Source organism: Penicillium crustosum, assembly GCF_028827405.1.
Source record: "Penicillium crustosum strain IBT 35664 chromosome Unknown utg000002l_segment0_segment0, whole genome shotgun sequence".
Classification (NCBI taxonomy): domain Eukaryota; kingdom Fungi; phylum Ascomycota; class Eurotiomycetes; order Eurotiales; family Aspergillaceae; genus Penicillium; species Penicillium crustosum.
In genome coordinates this window covers 972,761-994,659 of record NW_026623123.1, presented here as the reverse complement: position 1 = coordinate 994,659, position 21,899 = coordinate 972,761, and the positions used below count along the sequence as shown (strand labels likewise).

The 21,899-nt window shown below is 50.8% G+C and overlaps 8 protein-coding genes across 8 annotated transcripts; 5 read left to right on the top strand and 3 right to left on the bottom strand.

Moving 5' to 3' along the window:
• Nucleotides 1–6: 6 nt before the first annotated feature.
• Nucleotides 7–1,645, top strand: N7487_003886 (clathrin-mediated endocytosis regulator UBX3; the record flags this gene model as incomplete). Its single annotated transcript, XM_056871633.1, has 2 exons — nucleotides 7–141; nucleotides 206–1,645. The coding sequence occupies 2 exons, from the start codon at nucleotides 7–9 to the stop codon at nucleotides 1,643–1,645; spliced, it is 1,575 nt and encodes a 524-aa protein (XP_056729353.1).
• A 1,339-nt stretch (nucleotides 1,646–2,984) lies between these two features.
• Nucleotides 2,985–7,508, top strand: N7487_003885 (pleiotropic drug resistance family ABC transporter; the record flags this gene model as incomplete). The annotated part of the gene is made up of 1 exon (XM_056871632.1): nucleotides 2,985–7,508. One exon carries the CDS (start codon nucleotides 2,985–2,987, stop codon nucleotides 7,506–7,508), a length of 4,524 nt encoding a protein of 1,507 aa, XP_056729352.1.
• A 635-nt stretch (nucleotides 7,509–8,143) lies between these two features.
• N7487_003884 (ferric reductase family protein) lies at nucleotides 8,144–10,003 on the bottom strand (the record flags this gene model as incomplete). The annotated part of the gene is made up of 1 exon (XM_056871631.1): nucleotides 8,144–10,003. One exon carries the CDS (start codon nucleotides 10,001–10,003, stop codon nucleotides 8,144–8,146), a length of 1,860 nt encoding a protein of 619 aa, XP_056729351.1.
• Nucleotides 10,004–11,351: 1,348 nt separating this feature from the next.
• On the bottom strand, nucleotides 11,352–12,282 carry N7487_003883 (putative 2-deoxy-D-gluconate 3-dehydrogenase; the record flags this gene model as incomplete). The annotated part of the gene is made up of 3 exons (XM_056871630.1): nucleotides 11,352–11,801; nucleotides 11,885–12,100; nucleotides 12,154–12,282. The coding sequence occupies 3 exons, from the start codon at nucleotides 12,280–12,282 to the stop codon at nucleotides 11,352–11,354; spliced, it is 795 nt and encodes a 264-aa protein (XP_056729350.1).
• A 505-nt stretch (nucleotides 12,283–12,787) lies between these two features.
• Nucleotides 12,788–15,232, top strand: N7487_003882 (uncharacterized protein; the record flags this gene model as incomplete). The annotated part of the gene is made up of 5 exons (XM_056871629.1): nucleotides 12,788–12,885; nucleotides 12,993–14,293; nucleotides 14,356–14,641; nucleotides 14,697–14,730; nucleotides 14,786–15,232. The coding sequence occupies 5 exons, from the start codon at nucleotides 12,788–12,790 to the stop codon at nucleotides 15,230–15,232; spliced, it is 2,166 nt and encodes a 721-aa protein (XP_056729349.1).
• Nucleotides 15,233–15,462: 230 nt separating this feature from the next.
• On the top strand, nucleotides 15,463–16,337 carry N7487_003881 (SDR family NAD(P)-dependent oxidoreductase; the record flags this gene model as incomplete). The annotated part of the gene is made up of 3 exons (XM_056871628.1): nucleotides 15,463–15,518; nucleotides 15,585–16,015; nucleotides 16,066–16,337. The coding sequence occupies 3 exons, from the start codon at nucleotides 15,463–15,465 to the stop codon at nucleotides 16,335–16,337; spliced, it is 759 nt and encodes a 252-aa protein (XP_056729348.1).
• Nucleotides 16,338–16,593: 256 nt separating this feature from the next.
• Nucleotides 16,594–17,875, bottom strand: N7487_003880 (NAD(P)-dependent alcohol dehydrogenase; the record flags this gene model as incomplete). Its single annotated transcript, XM_056871627.1, has 2 exons — nucleotides 16,594–17,765; nucleotides 17,815–17,875. The coding sequence occupies 2 exons, from the start codon at nucleotides 17,873–17,875 to the stop codon at nucleotides 16,594–16,596; spliced, it is 1,233 nt and encodes a 410-aa protein (XP_056729347.1).
• A 703-nt stretch (nucleotides 17,876–18,578) lies between these two features.
• Nucleotides 18,579–21,311, top strand: N7487_003879 (60S ribosomal uL22 domain-containing protein; the record flags this gene model as incomplete). The annotated part of the gene is made up of 10 exons (XM_056871626.1): nucleotides 18,579–18,665; nucleotides 18,720–18,818; nucleotides 18,872–19,103; nucleotides 19,175–19,284; nucleotides 19,337–19,618; nucleotides 19,693–19,878; nucleotides 20,181–20,270; nucleotides 20,441–20,654; nucleotides 20,906–21,093; nucleotides 21,162–21,311. The coding sequence occupies 10 exons, from the start codon at nucleotides 18,579–18,581 to the stop codon at nucleotides 21,309–21,311; spliced, it is 1,638 nt and encodes a 545-aa protein (XP_056729346.1).
• Nucleotides 21,312–21,899: the final 588 nt, after the last annotated feature.

Genomic DNA, 21,899 nt, shown 5'->3' with positions numbered 1-21,899 from the left:
GACAAGATGTCACAACCGGAAGTTGACCTGGACCAGCTTTCCGATAGCGAGAAGTCTACGCTAGAAATGTACATGGCTGTTACTAGCCAGGAACCTTCAGAGGCAATTCCGCTACTACGCCGGTCGCAATGGAATTTGCAGGTTGGTCTATCTTCCCCGACTTCCGGCGAAGCGTACGAGAGTCTAACTGATCCCCGCATGATAGATTGCCATATCCAAATTTTTTGATGGCGAAGGCCCAGATCCCCTTGAAGAAGCTCGCGCTGCCATGGATCGTCCACCTCCACCCCAACCCAACCGCCGAACCCAGAATTTAATGACTGAGGATTTAACCGAACACCTGTCGCAAGTTACCCGTGCCACAGCTACAGATCTGGCTCCACGAGTTGACACACAACCAGGAGACCAGCCAATCTACCGGCCTCCATTCATCCTTAGTCTACTACTCACTCCATTTAATTTGGTGTATCGACTCCTTTGCAGTTCATTCCGCCTCTTTGGTGTCCTCTTCCCTTTCTTGCCACGCTTGTTTAACAGGACGGCAAACCCTGCGCTGCAAGGCGCTCGCCGAAATACCACCGGGCGTCGATCCCTCGGCCCTAAGGATACTGCGGCTCGATTTATCCGCGAGTTTGAAGAAGAATATGAATCTAACCCGATTCCGTTCCTGGAGAACGGATACAACATGGCGCTGGAGAAAGCCCACCGTGACTTGAAGTACCTTGTGGTCATTCTCTTATCTCCAGAACACGACGATACGAACAGCTGGGTCCGTGATACCCTGCTGGCACCAGAGGTTGTGGAATTCATCAACGACCCCCAGAACAACCTCCTGGTGTGGGGCGGTAACGTGCAAGATTCCGAAGCATACCAAGTCGCCAACTCATTGAAATGCACCAAATTCCCCTTTGCAGCGGTCATTGTCCATACCCCGAATGTTTCATCAACCGCCATGTCTGTTGTAGGACGGATCGCAGGTCTCACTACACCATCCGAGGTCGTGAACAAGCTCCGGACAGTCGTAACATCTAACAGTGAACCTCTGGACCGACTCCGATCTTCACGCGCTGAGCAGCAAGCCTCGCGCAGCCTTCGCGAAGAGCAAGACTCAGCCTACGAGCGGTCGCTGGCGATCGACCGTGAACGGGCGCGCCAGCGCCGGGAAGCGGAGATGGCACGCCAACGTGAAGAACAGGAAGCCGCTGGCCGACAGGCGGCTGAGGAGCAGCGACGCCGCAATCTCGCCCAGTGGAAGCTTTGGCGCGGGCAATCGCTTAGCGCCGAGCCCGGGCCAGATGTCAAGGATGCCGTCCGTATTAGCGTGCGGCTCCCGTCCGGTGAGCGTATCATGCGCAAGTTTGCACCCGATGCAGATATTGAAGAGATCTACGCTGTTGTTGAGTGCTACGAGACCTTACAGGATAAGGATACAGAGCATCCCGTGGTGAGTGAACCCGAGGGGTTCGTGCACCAATACGGATTTCGACTGGTCTCCCCGATGCCTCGGGTGGTGTATGCCGTTGACGAGGGAGGGTCAATCAAAGAGAATATTGGACGTGGCGGCAATCTGTTGGTGGAACTGATCGATGAGGAAGATGATGCGGATGATGCAGATGATGACGAGGCTGTGACTGACATGTCTTGAATATGACTGATCTCTATGATTCAAATGTTGCTTTTGTGGGTTCCTTGGAAGACCACGACTGACACACCGCTCTGTTGCTCTTTTACAATATCCAATGTACAATGTAGATTATATGATTCGATATTTTACTTCCCCCCCTTGCGGCGTGACCGACTTAGATATCTCGTCAGATTTTGAAAGTGTCTGCTTACCCGAACAAGCATACTCCGTATTTGGTATGGCGTAAAAAGTCATTGCAGCCTGACGGCTTTCTGGCTAGGCTAGTCCGAAGAACCAATAGTCCATGGGGCTACATACATATCAGCCCCATACAAGGGGGTCTGTGTGCACGTATCTGACCGTGCCACATTCGTGAGATTTCCCAAGGAATTTCAATATGGGAGACTCTTTAACTCGGATGAAATGGTCCGAATTTGGTCCGCTCATACGATAGTTTGGGGTTATGAGGGGTCCTAGGTATATGTATGTACAACATATGCTGTAGGTACAGGGGTGAGGAGGCGGAGATACTGAAAGTCGCGGTTTAGCGTCAAAGATCCATGGATCTGTGGATCCATCGAGCCCTGGTCCGGTTCCCCAGGAATAGCTGAGTCAGCTCGGATGCATCGTGCCCGGGCATCCGAGCCCTATGTGAAACGGATAGTGTGATCCCGAGCTGACTTGCCTGGAACCTTACTTAACCACCTGGGTACCCGTGGACACGTGTGGCATGTACAATAACATGGCAGATACATCGATCTAATCTGACACCTGACACTTATCCCTTTCTTGGCTGTCACATTGAAGTATCAGGTACACGTAGTATAGAATCATCTACATCGCATTCGTGTTCGTGTTCGCTCTTACTTTTCCATGTACGAGGTATTTTGTACACCAGATTTAAGGAAAAATAGGTGGCCTAATATGGCAGTATTATTTCTTGGCAGTAAGCCACCCAAGGGTAGAGGCTTTAAAAAATCCGAAACGAAATTGGCCATGAAATCTACCGGAACCCCATTAGCTCCGCCCCGGGTCTGTTTCAGCGGGAGTCCCCGTTTTTTTATTTTCTTTCCGGGCAAAGGATACAACCTTTCCGGGTCCCGATCTCCAGATTCTCTTGAACTCGTTTTCTTTTTTGCTTTTGCTTTTCTTTCATATTCGTACTTAATTCAAATTCTTCGTTCATTGCCTTCAATTTTTCTCCATTTCGTTACTCGAACCCTAATTTTGGTACTCCGTACAACCTTTATATCCATCCCGTTGATGGCCATATCCCCTATTCATCTTTTTTAGGGACATTACCCCACTTAATCAGTCCCATCCTCTATCAATTCGACAGTGACCGTGTTGGAAGGTCATCATGTCGCTCCTAGGGACATTGAACCCCAGCATCGGCGGTAACCAAGACCAGGACGCCCATGCTGCCAATCTAGAAGCTCGCCGCCATGACCCTACCGCCAGCGTGAGCACCGATGACACCGCTGACGAGAAGGGCGACATAATCAATGACGAGGACACCGAGGCCGAGGTCACTCGCTTGGCCCAGCAACTCACCCGCCAGTCAACGCGCTTCTCCATCTCAACCCAAAATGCAGAGAACCCTTTCATTGAAACCCACGAGGATTCAACTCTCAATCCTAGCAGTGAAAACTTCAAGGCCAAGAATTGGATGAAGAACCTGCTTGCTATCCAATCCCGCGACCCAGAACGATACCCTAAGCGTCAGGCTGGCCTGTCATTCAAAAACCTCAGCGTGCACGGATTCGGCAGTCCCACGGATTACCAGAAGGATGTTGCCAACTCCGTTCTGCAAATCGGTGCCTTGTTCCGTTCGATGACCGGCACTGGCAAGCAGAAGATCCAGATTCTACGCGATTTCGATGGTGTCGTCAAGAGCGGCGAGATGCTGGTCGTCCTTGGCCGTCCTGGATCTGGCTGTTCGACTTTCTTGAAGACTATTGCAGGAGATATGAACGGTATCTTTAAGGATGCCAACTCTCAGCTGAACTACCAAGGAATTTCCGATAAGCAGATGCGTCACCAGTTCCGCGGCGAGGCCATCTACACTGCCGAAACCGACGTGCATTTCCCTCAGCTTTCCGTGGGAAACACTTTGAAATTTGCTGCTCTGGCTCGTGCCCCGCGCAACCGTTTGCCGGGCGTCAGTCGGGAACAGTACGCAGAGCACATGCGTGACGTCGTGATGGCCATGCTTGGTCTTTCGCACACTATCAACACCCAGGTCGGTAACGATTTCATCCGTGGTGTCTCCGGTGGTGAACGGAAGCGTGTCAGTATCGCCGAGGCCACCCTCTGCGGTAGCCCTCTCCAATGCTGGGATAACAGTACCCGTGGTCTGGACAGTGCCAATGCCTTGGAGTTCTGTAAGACATTGAACCTGATGTCTAAGTACTCAGGCACCACTTGTGCGGTCGCCATCTACCAGGCATCCCAGAGTGCCTACGATGTCTTCGACAAGGTGACTGTGCTATACGAGGGCCGACAAATTTACTTCGGCCGCACTACCGAGGCTAAGGAATTCTTCACAAATATGGGATTCCAATGTCCTGATCGCCAGACTACCGCTGATTTCCTGACCTCTCTTACTAGCCCCGCTGAGCGAATTGTTAAGCCTGGCTTTGAGAATATGGTTCCCCGCACCCCCGACGAGTTTGCTACTGCCTGGAAAAACAGTGCTGCGTACAAAGAGCTTCAGAAAGAGATTGCCGAATTCGACGAGCAATACCCCATAGGTGGCGAGTCGCTCCAGAAGTTCATCGAATCTCGCAAGGCTATGCAATCGCAGGGTCAGCGTGTCAAGTCTCCTTATACCTTATCTGTCACCGAGCAGGTCCAAATCTGTGTAACACGTGGTTTCCAGCGTTTGAAGGGTGACTATAGTTTAACTATATCCGCCTTGATCGGAAACACGATTATGGCATTGATTATCGGTTCGGTTTTCTTCCAGTTGCCCGGCGACGTGTCTAGTTTCTACTCTCGTGGTGCCCTCCTCTTCTTTGCTGTTCTACTCAACTCCTTCTCCAGTGCTCTGGAGATTCTGACTCTTTACGCGCAACGTCCTATTGTTGAGAAGCAAGCTCGGTACGCTATGTACCATCCGTTTGCCGAAGCAATCTCGTCGATGCTGTGTGATATGCCGTATAAGATACTCAACGCTATCACCTTCAACATCACGCTTTACTTCATGACTGGACTTCGCCAAACCGCCGGCGCCTTCTTCACCTTCCTACTCTTCTCTTTCGTGACTACTATGACCATGTCCATGGTGTTCCGTACTATTGCTTCTTACTCGCGTACTCTGTCTCAGGCTCTGGTGCCCGCCGCTATCCTGATCCTGGGTCTGGTTATCTACACTGGATTCACTATCCCAACCCGCAACATGCTTGGCTGGTCTCGCTGGATGAACTACATTGACCCAATTGCCTATGGCTTCGAGACCTTGATTGTGAACGAGTTCCACGGTCGCGACTTCCCCTGCAAACCAGAATCTTTTATTCCGGTGGGAGAATCCTACGCGAATGTCGGCCTGTCTAACAAGATCTGCTCGGTAAAAGGAGCTGTGGCCGGCCAGGACGTTGTCAGCGGCGAGGCCTACTATACTGCAAGCTTCCAGTACTCCAACAGCCACAGATGGAGGAACCTGGGAATCATGATTGGGTTCATGGTCTTCTTCATGGCCACCTACCTCATCGGTACCGAGTACATCTCCGAGTCCAAGTCCAAGGGCGAGGTTCTTCTTTTCCGTCGCGGCCACGGCCCCAAGCACTCCGGAAAGTCCGAGGATGATGTTGAGCAGACACACGCCGTGTCTTCTGCTGAGAAGAAGGATGGCGCTAGCTCCGATGGCGAACAAAACTCTGCTGCAATTCAAAGACAAACCGCTATCTTCCAGTGGCAAGACGTGTGTTACGATATTAACATCAAGAAGGAAGAACGTCGCATTCTCGACCACGTCGACGGCTGGGTTAAGCCGGGTACCTGCACCGCTCTTATGGGTGTTTCCGGAGCCGGTAAGACCACTCTGCTGGATGTCCTTGCCACGCGTGTGACAATGGGTGTTGTGTCCGGTGAGATGCTGGTTGATGGTCGTCCTCGCGATCAGTCTTTCCAGCGTAAGACCGGCTACGTTCAACAACAGGATCTGCATCTCCACACTACTACGGTCCGCGAGGCTCTCCGCTTCAGTGCTATTCTTCGCCAGCCCCGTCACGTTTCTCGTCAGGAGAAACTTGACTACGTCGAGGAAGTGATCAAACTTCTTGAAATGGAACACTATGCGGATGCCATCGTCGGTGTCCCCGGCGAAGGTCTTAACGTTGAACAGCGTAAGCGTCTTACTATTGGTGTCGAACTGGCTGCTAAGCCACAGCTGCTTTTGTTCCTGGACGAGCCCACTTCGGGTCTTGACAGTCAAACATCTTGGTCTATCTTGGATCTTATTGATACCTTGACCAAACACGGCCAGGCTATTCTCTGCACTATTCACCAGCCCTCTGCTATGCTCTTCCAACGGTTCGATCGTCTCCTGTTCCTCGCCAAGGGTGGTAGGACTGTGTATTTCGGAGATATCGGCGAGCAGTCTTCTACGCTTTCCAGCTACTTTGAACGAAACGGTGCTCCTAAACTATCTCCCGAGGCCAACCCTGCCGAGTGGATGCTTGAGGTCATTGGCGCTGCTCCCGGAACCCATAGTGACATCGACTGGCCTGCTGTGTGGCGTGACAGCCCTGAGCGCAAGGAAGTCCACAACCACCTTGCCGAGCTTAAGAATAACCTCTCTCTGAAACCCGTTGCCACAACCGACAACGACCCAACCGGCTTCAACGAATTCGCCGCACCGTTCACTGTCCAACTCTATGAATGTCTCGTCCGCGTATTCAGTCAATACTGGCGCACCCCAGTCTACATCTACTCCAAGATTGCGCTCTGCGTCTTCACGGCTCTCTACGTCGGTTTCTCCTTCTTCCACGCTCAGAACAGTATCCAAGGACTTCAGAACCAAATGTTCAGTGTCTTCATGTTGATGACGGTCTTCGGTAACTTGGTACAGCAAATCATGCCTCACTTCGTCACCCAACGCTCCCTCTACGAAGTTCGCGAGCGCCCCTCCAAATCATACTCCTGGCAAGCCTTCATGTCGGCAAACATCATTGTCGAACTCCCATGGAATGCCCTTATGTCCGTCCTCATCTTCGTCTGCTGGTACTACCCCATCGGACTCCAACGCAACGCCAGTTCCGATGACCTCCACGAGCGCGGCGCCCTGATGTGGCTCCTCATCCTAACCTTCATGATCTTCACCTGCACCTTCGCGCATATGATGATTGCCGGCATCGAGCTCGCCGAAACAGGAGGCAATCTCGCCAATCTGCTCTTCTCCCTCTGTCTGGTCTTCTGTGGTGTCCTCGCCACCCCAGACAAAATGCCCCACTTCTGGATCTTCATGTACCGCGTCTCGCCATTCACCTACCTAGTCTCTGCAATGCTGTCGACCGGCACATCCGGCGCGAACATCTACTGCGAGGGAATCGAGATGCTCCACTTCGATCCCACTCCTGGAAAGACCTGTTTCGAGTACATGGATACCTACATCAATGGACTCTTTACCCCCAACGGAACTGAGATTTATCAGCCTTATGGTGGTTACCTCCTGAATGGAAATGCCACTAGCGACTGCTCGTTCTGCAGTATTGATAAGACTGATACTTTCCTCGCGGGTGTGCTGAGTTACTACAGCGACGCGTGGCGTAACTTCGGCATCATGTGGGCGTTCATCATCTTCAACATCGCTGCTGCTGTGGGTATCTACTGGCTTGCTCGGGTGCCCAAGGGAACGCGCAGCAAGAAGACTAAGACTGCTTGATTTTTGTTTATGATATCCTGGTTTTCTTTCTATTTCTTTTTCTTTTTCCTTTTTGTTACGAGCAGGCTTGTGGTGGCTATTGTTTTCCCCCTCAAAAACATCTGCACTCGACCGCCATATCTAATTCCTCTACTCTTGTTACACAGTTGCACATTCTATTGTTTACTGACAGAAATTAACGTATATACTAATGTATGGTAAAAAATGGCACATATATATATATAAATCTCTAACTAAATTGACAAAATCCGCTGTTGTATGGTTCCATTATCATGACGGTCCATCTATTTTCCCACCTGGGCAGTTATAAAGACTTTACCTAGTAATTTCTACCATGTAGGTTGCATGGCACTCGACATTTACATATTACATGGTCTTACAGGGATTCCCTAGATAATACATACATTAACTTAAAACATCATGTTCAAATGTATACAGCCCAAGTCTAAAGATTATGATATAGTGTATACAGTTAAACATTAAACAACGTTGTATGCACGAGCCGCCAATCGCAAAGCACGAAAAAAAGGATGCATTCAATATAATAACAAGAAAGGGGGGAGGCAACAAAAAGCCCCATGGGGCGAAAATAGCTCAAAAGCATATAAACAAGTCACAAGGCCACAAACGACACATCACCACGTGAAAGCCTCCTCCGCAAAATCAATAACAGCCCCCTTCCCAATCCTATCCCTAGCGGCAGACCTAACCTCATCGGCAAAAGCTCCAGGCCCACAAACACTAACCAGCGTGGCCCCAGTCCGTCCGGGCAAAATCTCATCAAGAACAACATCAGGTCTACACCTCCCGGAATGCATAAGCACCGTCGCAGAAGGACTGACGATATCCGCAGCCCGACGCGGCTTCGACACGAAAAGCTTCACAACGAGGATATCCCGTCGATTCGGCAGTCGCAGGATCTGATCCATGTAGCTACTTACCCAGGTGAGGTGGTCTGTCGATCTGACAGACCAGATCAGGTAGACTTTGCGCGTTGCAGCGGTGTTCTGCGCGGCGGCTGTCACGAGTGCGCGGGTGTATAGTAGATGGTGGGTTATTCCTGCGCCTGCGCTGAAGAGGACTGTTGTGCCGTAGCTTGCGGGGTTTGTTGGGTGTGAGCCATAGGGACCTTCGATGAAGCCTGATAATGTGAGGGTTTTGGAAGGGGAGGCATTGGCAAGGTTGTACAGGCGACGGGTCATTCCCTTTTGGGCGCCGATGATGAGGGAGACCTGAGTTGCTGCTTTTGTGGGTTTGGCGGGCAGGTGTGATTGTTTCTCGATGTCGGTGTACCCTTTGCCCAGGGTTGGTGGTTGGGGAGGGGAGGGGATGAACGCTGCTGTGCTGCTGGTGCTGGGTTCCGCCCAGGCGATTGAGAATGGGTGCGACATCCACCATGCGATGCTGGGGATGTAGGCGAAGACGTGGCAGCCTGGTTCGATGTGGACGAGTTTTGGCAGGTGGAAGGTTACGCGGCAGGCTTCGCCTGGCAGGGCCTCGACGACCATTTTTGTTGTGCCGGAGGCTGAGATGTTCAGGTGGATGAGGCGGAAGAGGCGGGCAAGTCGGTCGCCGATCCAGATAGAGGCGATCGCTATCGCCCAGCTTTGCTGCGGGAGATTGTCGATCTGCAGATGCAGGTATACGCCGAGGAAGGCGAATACTGCGGCGAGCTGGTGCAGATGTAGGAAGGTCTCGTAGAAGGCGTGGCGGATGGGTGAGGGGGAGTGTAGGCAGAGGAAGACCATAGCGACTGTGCCTATCAGGCCCCAGAGGAAGAAGGGAGTGTCACGCACACGGGTGAGCATGCGGGAGAAGTCTTCCTCGTCAACGGCGTTCACAGCCCATGCAGCGGTGTGTGCAACTGACTCGAGGACCACGATGCGGCCTAGCCAGCGGTGGAGGAGGTTGTATGTGTCGAAGCTGATGTGGAGAATGGTGATCAAGGGATTGTTCCGGCCGGCGAGGAGGAAGAGCGGGACCATGTTGATGACGGCCAGCGTCCCGGATCGGCCACGCAGCTCGGCCATCAAGGCTGCCTTGTTGTTGACGCTATAGTCCAGGACGATGCAGTATGCGACTTGGCTGGCGAAGTATAGTGCAACCAGGATTGTCTGTAGTCGGGAGGGTAAGGTGCCGACGTTGACAGCGGAAGAGAGCTGTAATTCTCGGTTGTGTCTCTTCCTTCCTAATGGGGCGTAGAGGATGTATTTCTTGATGTTGGACCACCACGCTGATTGTTCCTCGGCCCAGAAGGCCTGCTGGCGCTTGTCTGCGCTAGATGCGGTGATTTGGCGTAGATAGGCATGGCTGATCTGAGCAACCCGGCCACAGAACAATGCAACTGCCACGACGCTCAGGGAAACGTAGATGACCCGAGTGAAGATCACATCGCGGGGTACGTCCACGCCACCCAACCCCCTTGAGTACTCATATATGTATGTGGCGTTTGAGCCATACCCTCGTGCCGCGATATGCGGATGGGTTGCTGCCATTGAACGAGTGCAGATATTGAAGAAAGAAAGAAAGATGTTGCAGTTGGGGCAATAAGCATACAAGCCTGTGCTTTCGACGTTTGCACAGCCCCTTAGTTGAGATGGTAATCTGAAATGTGTTTCAAGCTGCTCAACGGCTAAGATAAAAAAACGTGACGATTTGCGAGTCGACTGGATATGGGCGTTTGCGGGGAATCGAAGTCGAAGACGGTGGATAGATCAGATGAGATGGGTTATAAACAGGGTTGGCGAAAGTGAGTCGATATAGATAGCGACCTTCTTTGATTGTATCACACAAAGACAATGTCTTATAATGAGAACATTGTGGCTGATTCGGTTTGAAGCTGACAATGAACAATGCGAATAATGCGGATTGTTTCAATGTGAATGTCTAGGTTGAAGTCAACAAAGCGACCCAAAATAACCCAGAACTTTGGAATTCGAGAGAAATTAGCACGTCACCAAGAATCGGATTTTTGGTAGAGACTCACTCTCAACAAGCGTCTGGAATGTCAGCAAGGGGGGCACGTTTTTTTTTATCTTTTAAAGAATGAAATCGGACAATGTAGAGGTTGTCCAGGCTGGAAGATATAGAGTCAAAGTAAATGCAAGTTTGATAAAAAAAATAAAGGAATAAAGAGTGTGTAATTTAACAATCGAGACCAGTCGACTGTCTACAAAGCCAAGAGAATGGAAAAAATGGAAGAAATGGAAGAAATGGAAAAGAAAGAAAAGATCGGCCCTGATGAGGGACTCTGAAGGAGTTTTGACGGAAAAAAAGAAAGCATCGACATGTGTATTCTGCCTACAGCCCCTGTATGGTCTGATTAGCAAGGGTTCGCGGCGTTTAAATGAACGACAAACCTATCGGGATAACTCCCTTGGTGACACTAAAGACGCCAGTGTTTCCAACAAGACTAGTGGCCCCCTTTCGACTGTGTGTTGTTGCTGATGATTTGCTGATGATCTTTGCCAATCCAGGCTCGACTCTGGGCGCCAGTCTGGGCGTGACGCCTTTGGATAAGGGCCTGTGAACTCTGAGACATTATTAATTATGTAGAGGTCTAAATCCACCGGTGAACACCCGGTGATAAGCCCTAAACATGTGTAGTTCGTCAAGCCGGTGTTTTATTGTAAGACAGTGGCTTTGTCGGAGTTTCATCTCAGCCCTGGACAGTCAGGCGCACTGACCACTTCTCAACTACTCCGTATAAAAGTATACATCAAGTACACCAAGTACACACATCAGACAATAACTTCACAATAACTTGATAAGAAACCAAAAAAGTAAAAGATTCATATGTTCAATTCATTCCAAATAATATACGTTATATACATTTCATAACATTTACCGACCCATCCATCCACCATCAACTGTGAGGATCTCGCCAGATACATAGCTGCTAGCCTGACTAGCCAAATACACCACGGCACCCTTGAAATCTTCGGGCTTTCCCCATCGGCCAGCAGGGATGCGTGCCATGATACCGGCGTTACGGTCAGCATCGGCGATAAGGGCTGTGTTCATATCGGTCGCAATATAACCAGGAGCAATAGCGTTGACATTGATTCCCTTGGCGAGCCAGTCATTGGAGAGCGCTTTGGTCAACTGCCCAATGCCACCCTTGGAGGCCGCATAAGCGGGGACCGTAATTCCACCTTGGAAGGTGAGCAGAGATGCCACATTAATGATAGAGCCACGGCGACCTTGTGGGAATTCCGAGGCATCGCGCGCCAGTAGATATGCGGCGAATTCTCGGCACATGATAAAGACGGAGGATAGATTGACTTCCAAGACCTAAAAATCATTCGACGAATAAGACATGGTGTTTCAAGGGGCGGATTTATATTGCGGGCTTATATCGGGGGGTCTCGACTCACCTCATCCCAGTCCTCATCGGGGAATTTTTCGGCCGGGTGTCGCCGCTGGATCCCTGCGCAGTTCACCAGAATCTCCGGCTTAAGCCCTTGGCTGATCAATGCGGGCATGATGCCTTTGACGGCTTGGCGATCCCCAAGCTCGGCGACATGGATCCATGCTTTACGTCCCAGGCGATTAATGATCTCGTCCTTGGTAGATGTGTTGGTGGTGTCTCTCTGTTCCGATGTTAATAGATGCTCTCCCCCTTCTTTCCATGCACATGACACACCTGAATCAAGATAATATCGGCGCCGGCCTCAGCCAAGGCAAAAGCCATAGCTTGGCCAATACCTCGTGTTCCACCGGTGACGAGGGCGGTTTTCCCGCTTAGGGAGAAGAGGGACATTACATCTGCCATTGTGTGAATATGAATATGAAGATGAAGAGGAAGATCAAGATGTACAAGGACTTTCGAACTAAAAATGAATCAAAAGCAACCGGGAGGAGCTCCAAATAAGAACCAATCAAGACCCCCAAGGAACGCGGGGTTACTCCGGGCAATACCTATAGCCGAAGTCAATAGCCGTCGGCAATTGACACGGTAGTGATTTTCCCTACGATTCTCTTAGAATATGACCGAATGGTTATATTAAATAGCGTAGGAAGGGATGAGACATTTCTAATATTATATTCTAAAAGGAAGATTCCATATATTTATATATGTATTAATATATGTATATAGTAAAAAGCCAACTGCCGTGAATATTAAATTGACACAAGGTTTCCATGGGTGCACCTTCCCCCACATTGGAGGCGCGTTGGGGAGCCCAGAGCTCGAGCATGGACTCGATGAGTAAGGGTCTGCGGACTTCTCTGTGGGGAGGCACGACTTTGATTTTATACTCTTCAATGTTCTTGTAGCCATGGACGAAGAATCATCAGAAGCTGCTCGTCGTGATATCGCCAAGCGCGTTTCTCGAGCCTGTTTGCATTGCAGGCAGCGCAAGTCTCGATGTGACCTGTAAGACTATAATTTTTTCCCTCGATTCTTCCCCGTTTCAGCCACTTCGGCCCTTGCTGTTTTCCCCCGGATCAGCAATATACTGGTTCCGCGCTGATCGCATGCAGAGACTCGAACGGTAACCCGGGCAAACCACCATGCCAGCGCTGCGTACGCGAAAATCGCGAATGCGTATTAGGCGGCTCAAATCGTGGAGGTCGTCGAATCCGAAAGAACAAAATCAAAAACTTTACACCAGCCAATCAGTCGCCGGGCAAGGATTCAGAAATATCAAGCCCAACCAACTCGGAGAACCGTAGGGGGCAGTCGGCCTCCTATCCTGGCCCGTTGGTCTTCTTGCCGCCTAACCCACCTAACCCACCAGGACCAGCCTCAGTATCCGTCGAGGAAGATGATACCTCAATATCATCAGTCCCGCGCAATCCATCAGATGCGTGGCAATGCTTGACCGGCATCGCCACAGAAGGCACGGGGATAACCCCCGAGGTCCGCAACGACCATATTCGGTCGGAGCCAACAGTGTTCCCAACATACAACAATCTACGTAACGGCGTGGTTTCAGAATTTAACAAGCCAGCCACGGGAATCAGGGGCTACAGACTCGTCCAGACATGCGCCCTAGACCCAGAAACGGTGTGGCAACTCATCTCCCGCTACGCGGAGAACTTCCACCCGTATCTTCCCCTCGTGCCGCGGAAATATTTTACGCGCACCGCCTTAGATGCCTTCGCGGCCAATGAAAAACACCTGCTCACCGCAGTCCTCACCATCGCCTCCAAGGACTTGGTCGACCAGCCCGAGATCCACGAGTACTGCTCCAAGTACATGCACGAGCTGATTTCCGGCGTCGCTGCGGGTGCGGAGTGTGATGTTGAAGCGGTCGAAGCGCTTCTGTTACTTGCCGAGTGGGAACCGCAGGGACTGCGCCCACGTATTGAGCGGGTTGGACGCGGAGAGGAAGACCGCGCTGCATGGATGCATGTCGGGCTTGCCCTGCGCTCGGGGTATTTCATCGGCATGGATCGCACTTCTTTCCGTGGGGATCCTTACGGTGATCAAGAGGGTGAGGCTCGTCGACGGTTGGCCTGGGCGAGCTGCTATGTCTCGGACCGATTGATTTCTGTGCGTATTGGACGTGCTTTCTGGTCCCGTGGCCCCGGGCCCATGACTGGTCTTGTCAGTCAGGATTTTCCGTCGCTGCAGCCGGTTAGCGAGGGCGATGAGGACTATGCGAAGATCTTTCAGGCTATGCTGGATCTTACGCAGCTTTATGGAAATGTTCACGAGGTTTTGTACTCAGGAATGCGGACTAGTAACCAGATGATGCTGATGGGAGACTATGTAAAATATGTGGATGACTTCCGTCTGGCGATTCTACGGTGGAAGTCACTTTGGGGGTCACTGGATTGTAAGTTGGGCTTTTCTCCATTCTTTGGGCTTCTGGGTGTCTTGGTTTTAACATTTTAATAGGCTCGCCACCTATGCGAGCAATGTTGCAGTTGTCATACGAGTACTTACGTCTGTATACGACTGCTTTCGCATTCCAAGCCGCGATCTCGCAGTCACTAGCGAAACCGAGAACCGACCTACAAGGCCAGCGAGAACACCTAAAATCGACGTTCAAGAACGTCGCTTCAATGCAAGATTCACGGTTTATTTATGAATCTGTTGATGCGGCTAAGTCATACTTGACAATCCTGGTGGATTTGGTAGATCCCGAGAAACATCTTCATTTCATGCCTCTCCGCTTCTACTTGTAAGTCTTCCTTTCATTGCGTGTTATGTCGACGCAAACAGCTCATGCGATTTAGATATGGTATCTACTCCGCCGTTTTCCTCTACAAGGTAAGATCCCTGTTCGACCTCTCCTCTTCTGCATATCATCTGACCGATACCATAGGCTCGTTCCTTCGGAATGATGGTCCCATCAGAAGAAGCAAAAGTCCAAGGCCTAGTCATCCGAACCACCGAAGTCCTCAAGCAAGCAAGCGCCGGCAGTGACGATGTCGGGGCGCGCTATGCTCGCCTTCTAGAGCTTCTGTGGAAGCCCAAATCCACGAACCCATCCGAAGAGGCACAGCAAAGTAGTGACTTCTCACTGCAAACAGCCCTTCCGAACCCGGTCGCAGACGCGGGGTACATGCACTTCAGCCCTGCCAATGACTTCTCATGGCTGGATTTGGAGGCTGTGGGCGATTATGTATCCGGAGACCAAATTTCCGGTGGCTTGTTGGGACTGGATGCGTTCCAGAATGCATCCGATATGTACCAATCTGGAGAGCCACGCTCGCAGTCTTGGCAGCCATCTGCATGGATGGGGGATATGAGCAGCAGCCTTCTCTTTTAAATTATTGGGAATGGCTTTCCTTATCGCGTGATGCATGTGATCCATATGTGGTACCCCCACGCCCCGATCGGACGGCAAATGACGCGGGGGGGCACTGCGGGGGCACCATCGGAGATGGCCCCGAGGGGCAACCGAGGCGTTACCAGATCAAACTTGGAGATTTGGGAGTTTACTTCTGCACTTTATCGTTGCATATCATCACACACAGCACATCTCAACTTTATCGCATCATGTCACTTAACGAGCTCCAGGGTCGTCTTGCGCTAATTACCGGTGCATCGGGAGGGTAAGTCATTCCTCAGCTCATGTTACCCCAACACGGAGAATAAATAACTGACAATTTATTGTGTAGAATCGGATCTGCCTGTGCACACCAGCTTGCCCAACATGGAGTTCATCTTGCCCTGACATACGCGACCAACCTGACTGCAATGAACGCGCTGGTGACCGATCTGCAAAGCAAATACCCCGATAACAAGCTGCGCATCTCAATCCATAAAGTGGACGTTGGCTCTGCTGACGATATTGAGACGATGTTCCAGCAAATCGACACCGAGCACGGCCACCGACCTGATATCCTGATCTCAAACGCCGGACACGGGAAGCGGATCCCGCAAATCTGGGACTGTTCTCTCGAAGAGTTCGATTATACCTTACATGTCAACCTGCGCGCTTCGTTTATTCTCACCAAGGGGGTGGTCGAGCATATGAAGAACCAGAATTGGGGGCGCATTGTGTTTATGTCTTCGATTGCTGCGCAAGGCGGAGGAATCAATGGATGTCGTATGTAACTCGTTTTATTTCTGGAAAACATCAAGCTGACTTTCTTTTAGACTACGCTGCCTCTAAAGGTGGTCTGACAGGCATGATGAAAAATCTTTCTACCCGGCTGGCTGAATTCAATATCAGTGTTAACGATGTGGCCCCTGCCATGATTGGTGACACCGGTATGATCCCTAGCGCTGCGGCTATCCCTGACGTGGCAGCTGGCATTCCACTCGGTCGCCTCGGGACACCTGAGGAAACGGCCAATGTTGTGACTATGCTTGTGAAAACAGGATACATGACGGGTCAAAGCCTCTTGCTGGCTGGAGGGTTGAAATAAGCAATCGGCCAAATATTAGGAAGAAAATATTAGGAAGAACAGTATAAGAAAGGAAAATATATATCCTTGGCCTTTCGTGCCCTACATATTATCACTGTTTTCAATATCTTGATTCAATTTTGTAAATTCAATTTTGTAGTTCATAAATCCTCATACCCCACATATATACATCTGTACCCATCCTTTTGCTCTAATTTCACAATCGGGTATTTTCAAACACAGTTCATCATCATCACCGTCGTCACCATCCCCACATTTACAGAGAGCCATTGGAACCCCGGCGGCTCTCAATAATCACCTTCACAACAGGGTTTCCCTCCTCATCAACTCCCTTGCCAGCAAGTGTAAACGCCCGCTCTCCCTCCTCCAACTTGAGCCTGTGAGTAACAACCTTCTCCTCAACACTCTTCACCTTCCCACTGGCCAACAGCGCAATGGCAGCAGGATAAGCAGACCCATCATAACGGAAGACACCGATGATATCCACCTCACGCAGCGCCGCTGCACCAACAGGCAAAGTCTGAATAGGATTACCCATTCCAATCTGCACCAGCACACCACCAGGCGCACTAGCATAGATACCGGCCTGAACACAAGCGGGCACACCAGTACAATCATAAACACGAGTGAAGCCATGAACAACAAGTCCATCCTTGGCCCCAACCGCCTCAATCAACTTCGCCGCAACCTTCTGCGCATTCTCCAACGCATAAGCCGTCTGCTCAGCATGCGGCGCATCCTTCGCCGGAGGCGGCGTCTCCGCCCTAGGAATAAGAGCAGTCTTAAGCCCAAGTCCCATATCCTCAGCGATCTTAAGTCTCCGCGCATCAATATCGGCAACAACAATCGCCGAGAAATTCTGACTAGCAGCAAGCGCGCCAGCAAGCAAGAGTCCAATAGCACCGGCACCGAAAACCAGCGCCGCAGTCTCCTCCCCAGCCTCCCGGTTCTGAGAAACCTCCTCCTTACTAGGCGGGTGTGAGCGACGCACAGCATGCAACGTAACAGCAAGCGGCTCGACAAGCGCACCGCCCGCATCGGACACACTATCCGGAAGCAAGTGGCACATATCCGCTGGGTGGTTTGTGCGCTCCATCAGCGTGCCGTCGAGGTGAGGGAAGGCCTTGGCCGAGCTGCGGAATTGCATCGCTTTGCAGATGTTGTAGCGGCCTTGTTTGCAGAGTGCGCAGGTGCGACATGGGAGACCGACTTCCAGTGCCACGCGGTCGCCGACTTTTAGGGTTGTTACGGCATCGCCGATAGCTGTTACTGTGCCGGCGGATTCGTGGCCTAGACACATTGGGGCTCGTACGACGAAGTCGCCATTTCGGCCGTGGCTGTAGTAGTGCAGGTCTGAGCCGCAGATTCCGGTTGCGCGGATGGCGACTTGGACTTCTGTTGATGAGGGGGTGTGATGTTGCGTTGTTCCTGGGTTCGGTTAGTTTGCTAGTGTTTTAGGTTTGTATCTAGTGTTTACTTACCAGGCGGAGGTCTTTGGCGCCGTGGAGGACGAGCGCGTTGGTGGTTGTGTTTGCCATGATGTATGTAGTATGGAGAGTAGTAGGTAAGTAGTTTCAGAGAAAAATAGAAGAAAGATTGAAGTCAAGTAAAAGAAGTAAAAAGCGAAACCCGACCTCTGACGGCATTCCAAGTCGGCCCGTTGATTTCCCCCTCAAAAGACCCAAAGGACCCAAAAGACCCCACTCGGCCCTCGTGGGGGAAGACTCCGGGCCCGGAGGTGCTCCGCTGTCGGGATTTGACCAAAATGGGGGATTTCAATACCCGACGTGGGGGTTGATTATTCTTGCATTTGCATCATTTTGAAGATCAAGAAGTACAGAAGTGTAAAGAAGTACTAAGTTAAGTTCATAAAATGTAGATACTAGTAGAGATATGTATAGAAATGAATTAATAGAGATATGGGGATGGATGTACAAGTACACGATCTATACAATGTCCAGGGCTATATCTATATCTAAGACACCGTCGGAGGAGCCCCCGTCACGACATGGGGGTTCCACGATAGCGGGGATCTCCAAGAATCTTTTCAAAGAATTTCCTGGACTCTTGGAATTTCTCTTTTCTTTTCATTCTCAAACTTGCTAATCTCTGAATTGTTCGCTTCCTTCAATCCTCTTACCCTCTTGATATACCCCTATAGAACCATAGAACTATAGAACTCTACAAACGTGAGCAACCCCGCTGACATCATTTGGCGCATCTAACATTTGCAGAAACAAAATGGCAACACAATCAGCTCTCCTCATTGGAGAAATCACGCACGCGCGCAAGGAGTGGGAGAGCATCTCATCTCTGTTGACCTTGAAGGTAAGCGATTCCTATTGCGCCGCGATCGAATCCCGCTAAAGCAGACAAAATCAGGAATTCCCCAGCGGAACCAGAGAAGAGTTCATTGAGAACTGCAAGGCTGGCAAGTACGACGATGTAGTCGCTCTCTACCGTTCCAACAACTCCACCAAGGTAAACATCGGCGCGACTGCTTCATTTTGAGTTACCCTACTGACAGCGCATAGTACACCGGTCCGTTCGATGCAGAGATGCTCGAAGTCCTGCCTAAATCTCTCAAGTACATCTGCCACAATGGCGCGGGATACGACAACATCGATGTTGCCGCCTGCACGAAGAAGAACATCGCTGTGTCCAGCACCCCAGTTGCTGTCAACAATGCGACAGCCGACGTGGGCATTTTCCTGATGATCGGCGCTTTGCGTCAGGCTCACATCCCTATTACTGCTCTCCGGGAAGGTAAGTGGTTCTAAACCATTGCAGAATGATCTCCCCGAGTAACCAATAACTAACCATAACCCCAATGACAGGAAAGTGGCAAGGCCCAATCACCGCAGGAGGAAAGGAGTACAGAACCACCCTGGGCCACGACCCCAAGAACAAGGTTCTCGGAATTCTCGGCATGGGAGGCATCGGACGGGTACGTAACACAGACAGTAGTCCACCACTTGACTCCAGCTAACCATGAGCAGGAAATGGCAATCCGCGCCAAGGCCTTCGGAATGAAGATTCAGTACCACAACCGATCCCGTCTACCAGCCGATCTGGAAGTCGGCGCGACATACGTCTCATTCGACGAGTTGCTCGCCAGTTCGGACGTGCTCAGCTTGAACTTGGCCTTGAACGCATCTACACGCCACATCATTGGTGCGACCGAGTTCACTAAGATGAAGGATGGTATCGTGATTGTCAACACGGCGCGTGGTGCGCTGATTGATGAGAAGGCGTTGGTTGCGGCGCTTGACTCTGGCAAGGTATGTAATGCTTTAAAACCTGCCTTCCATGACGGATATGTGGACAATCCCGGCTGACTGGTGAATGTCTATAGGTGCGCTCTGCTGGTCTGGATGTGTACGAGTGCGAGCCCCAAATCGAGCCCGGCCTTGTTAGCAACCCTAATGTTATGTTGCTCCCCCATATTGGCACTGGCACCTATGAGACTCAGAAGGAGATGGAGATTCTGGTGCTGGATAACCTGCGGTCGGCTGTTGAGAAGGGTGAGCTTATTACACAGGTGCCCGAGCAGAAGAAATAGACAAAATATACACAATTTAGATATGGATTTATGAAGAATAAAATTCGTTCCGTTCAATCATGAAATATCCACTATACAAAGTAGTTTTCAAGCGGTGCCAAGGTGTTCACCTTGGTTGATTTAAATTAATTGTATTAAGGGATTGACACCTGAGATGTGGGGCAGAAACCCAATGACTAAGGTCTGACATAGCTCAAAGACAGAACCCACCAAAAACGGCTAGCGTTAGGGCTCGCTTAGGGCCAGAGCGCCAAGAGCGAAAAAAACCGCACCAAATCTAGTGGCTCAAGCGAGAGCCGGACGACGACGAAAAGCGACAACAACTCATCACCGAGGACCATCACACCCCCCTCGCCAACTCCTTCAAGATGGTGAGTGCTGCATGTCCCTGTCATCGATAATGACTATTCCGAATCCCATTCTCTACAAAATGCCACCCGTGTGATGCACATTCAATGTCCGATCGCCGGGTCGACTTTCGCAGCCAACATCACCAACATCCAACGACGATCCCATTGCTAACGAGCGATGCTTTACACAGGTCCGTTACGCCGCCCAGGAGATCTCGGAGGCCAAGAGCGCCCGCGCGCGCGGCTCTTACCTCCGTGTCAGCTTCAAGAACACCCGTGAGACCGCCCAGGCCGTCAACGGAATGAAGCTGTCCAAGGCCCTCACTTTCCTCGAGAACGTTACCAACAAGACCATGGCCGTTCCCATGCGCCGCTACGCTGGCTCCACCGGTCGCACTGCCCAGGGTGAGTCGCCCTTTTTTTTATATTTTGAAGAAAATTCCGGATGAATCGGAGGAATGGATTGTGTGGAAAGACGAACAGCATCGCCAAATATACGACAGCCACTGGGATATGCAATGAAAATAACGAGGAAAACTTGAATGGAACAAATGGATGGATTTCGTGGCTTATTGGCGATGCTGTGGATCTACAATTCAGGAAAGAAAATTTGTGAATGGAGTCGAACATCGACTGACAATTTTTTTCGTTCACAGGCAAGCAGTTCGGTGTCTCCAAGGCCCGCTGGCCCGTCAAGTCCGCTGAGCACATCATTGATCTGCTCAAGAACGCTGAGGCCAACGCCGATGGCAAGGGTCTCGACACCAGCGCCTTGATCATCAAGCGCATCCAGGTCAACCAGGCCCCCAAGGGTCGCCGCCGCACTTACCGTGCTCACGGTCGTGTACGTTTTTTATAATCCCAAGGTTCACGGTTGGATTCTGTATCCGAAATGCTGACTTTGCTTTCCAGATCAACCCCTACATGACCAACCCCTGCCACATCGAGCTCATCCTCACCGAGGCTGCCGAGGAGGTCAAGAAGGCCACCGAGGACAAGAAGGTCCGTCTCTCTTCCCGCCAGCGTGGTACCCAGATCCGCCGTGCTCTCATTGAGGCATAAACGGATTGCCATAAGAAGGTGTGAGGGGACGTGATGTGAAAAGATTTTTGCGGTGGACGGGAAGGATCGGAGTTCTGTGCATCAGCTGTGTATGTTGGAACGGAATCGATACCGGATCATACAAGATTTTAAGGTCATGGCGCCAACACTCGGAGGAGAACCCAATAAAAAGTTTAAACGATATGGCCCAGGGTGATGGAAATAGGATTCTGTACTTCCCGATCCAATCATGATACAAACGTGGTTCTTTCTCCGTGACTCTATCGAGTGTTTTCTCTTTTGATAGAGAGTATTTCTCCGTTTCTGTCTTGTCTAGCTGCACACCTCTGTCGAGGTCCCGATCTTTCGGTCATATAATATGATCTCATTTTTTCTGTTTTATATGCATCCGATTGATTGTAGCGATGACTGGATGTAGCAATAATTAATGGTCGATGCCTTGAAATACGAGGTAACCTCCATATGCCCTCTATATGAGGCATTATTGGCATAGATGGAATCATAGGGAAACCTACCTATACCACTTCTGGTCCCCGACATCCTTATCTAGGAATATGCCAAGGGTAACATCCATCTATATATAAGCAG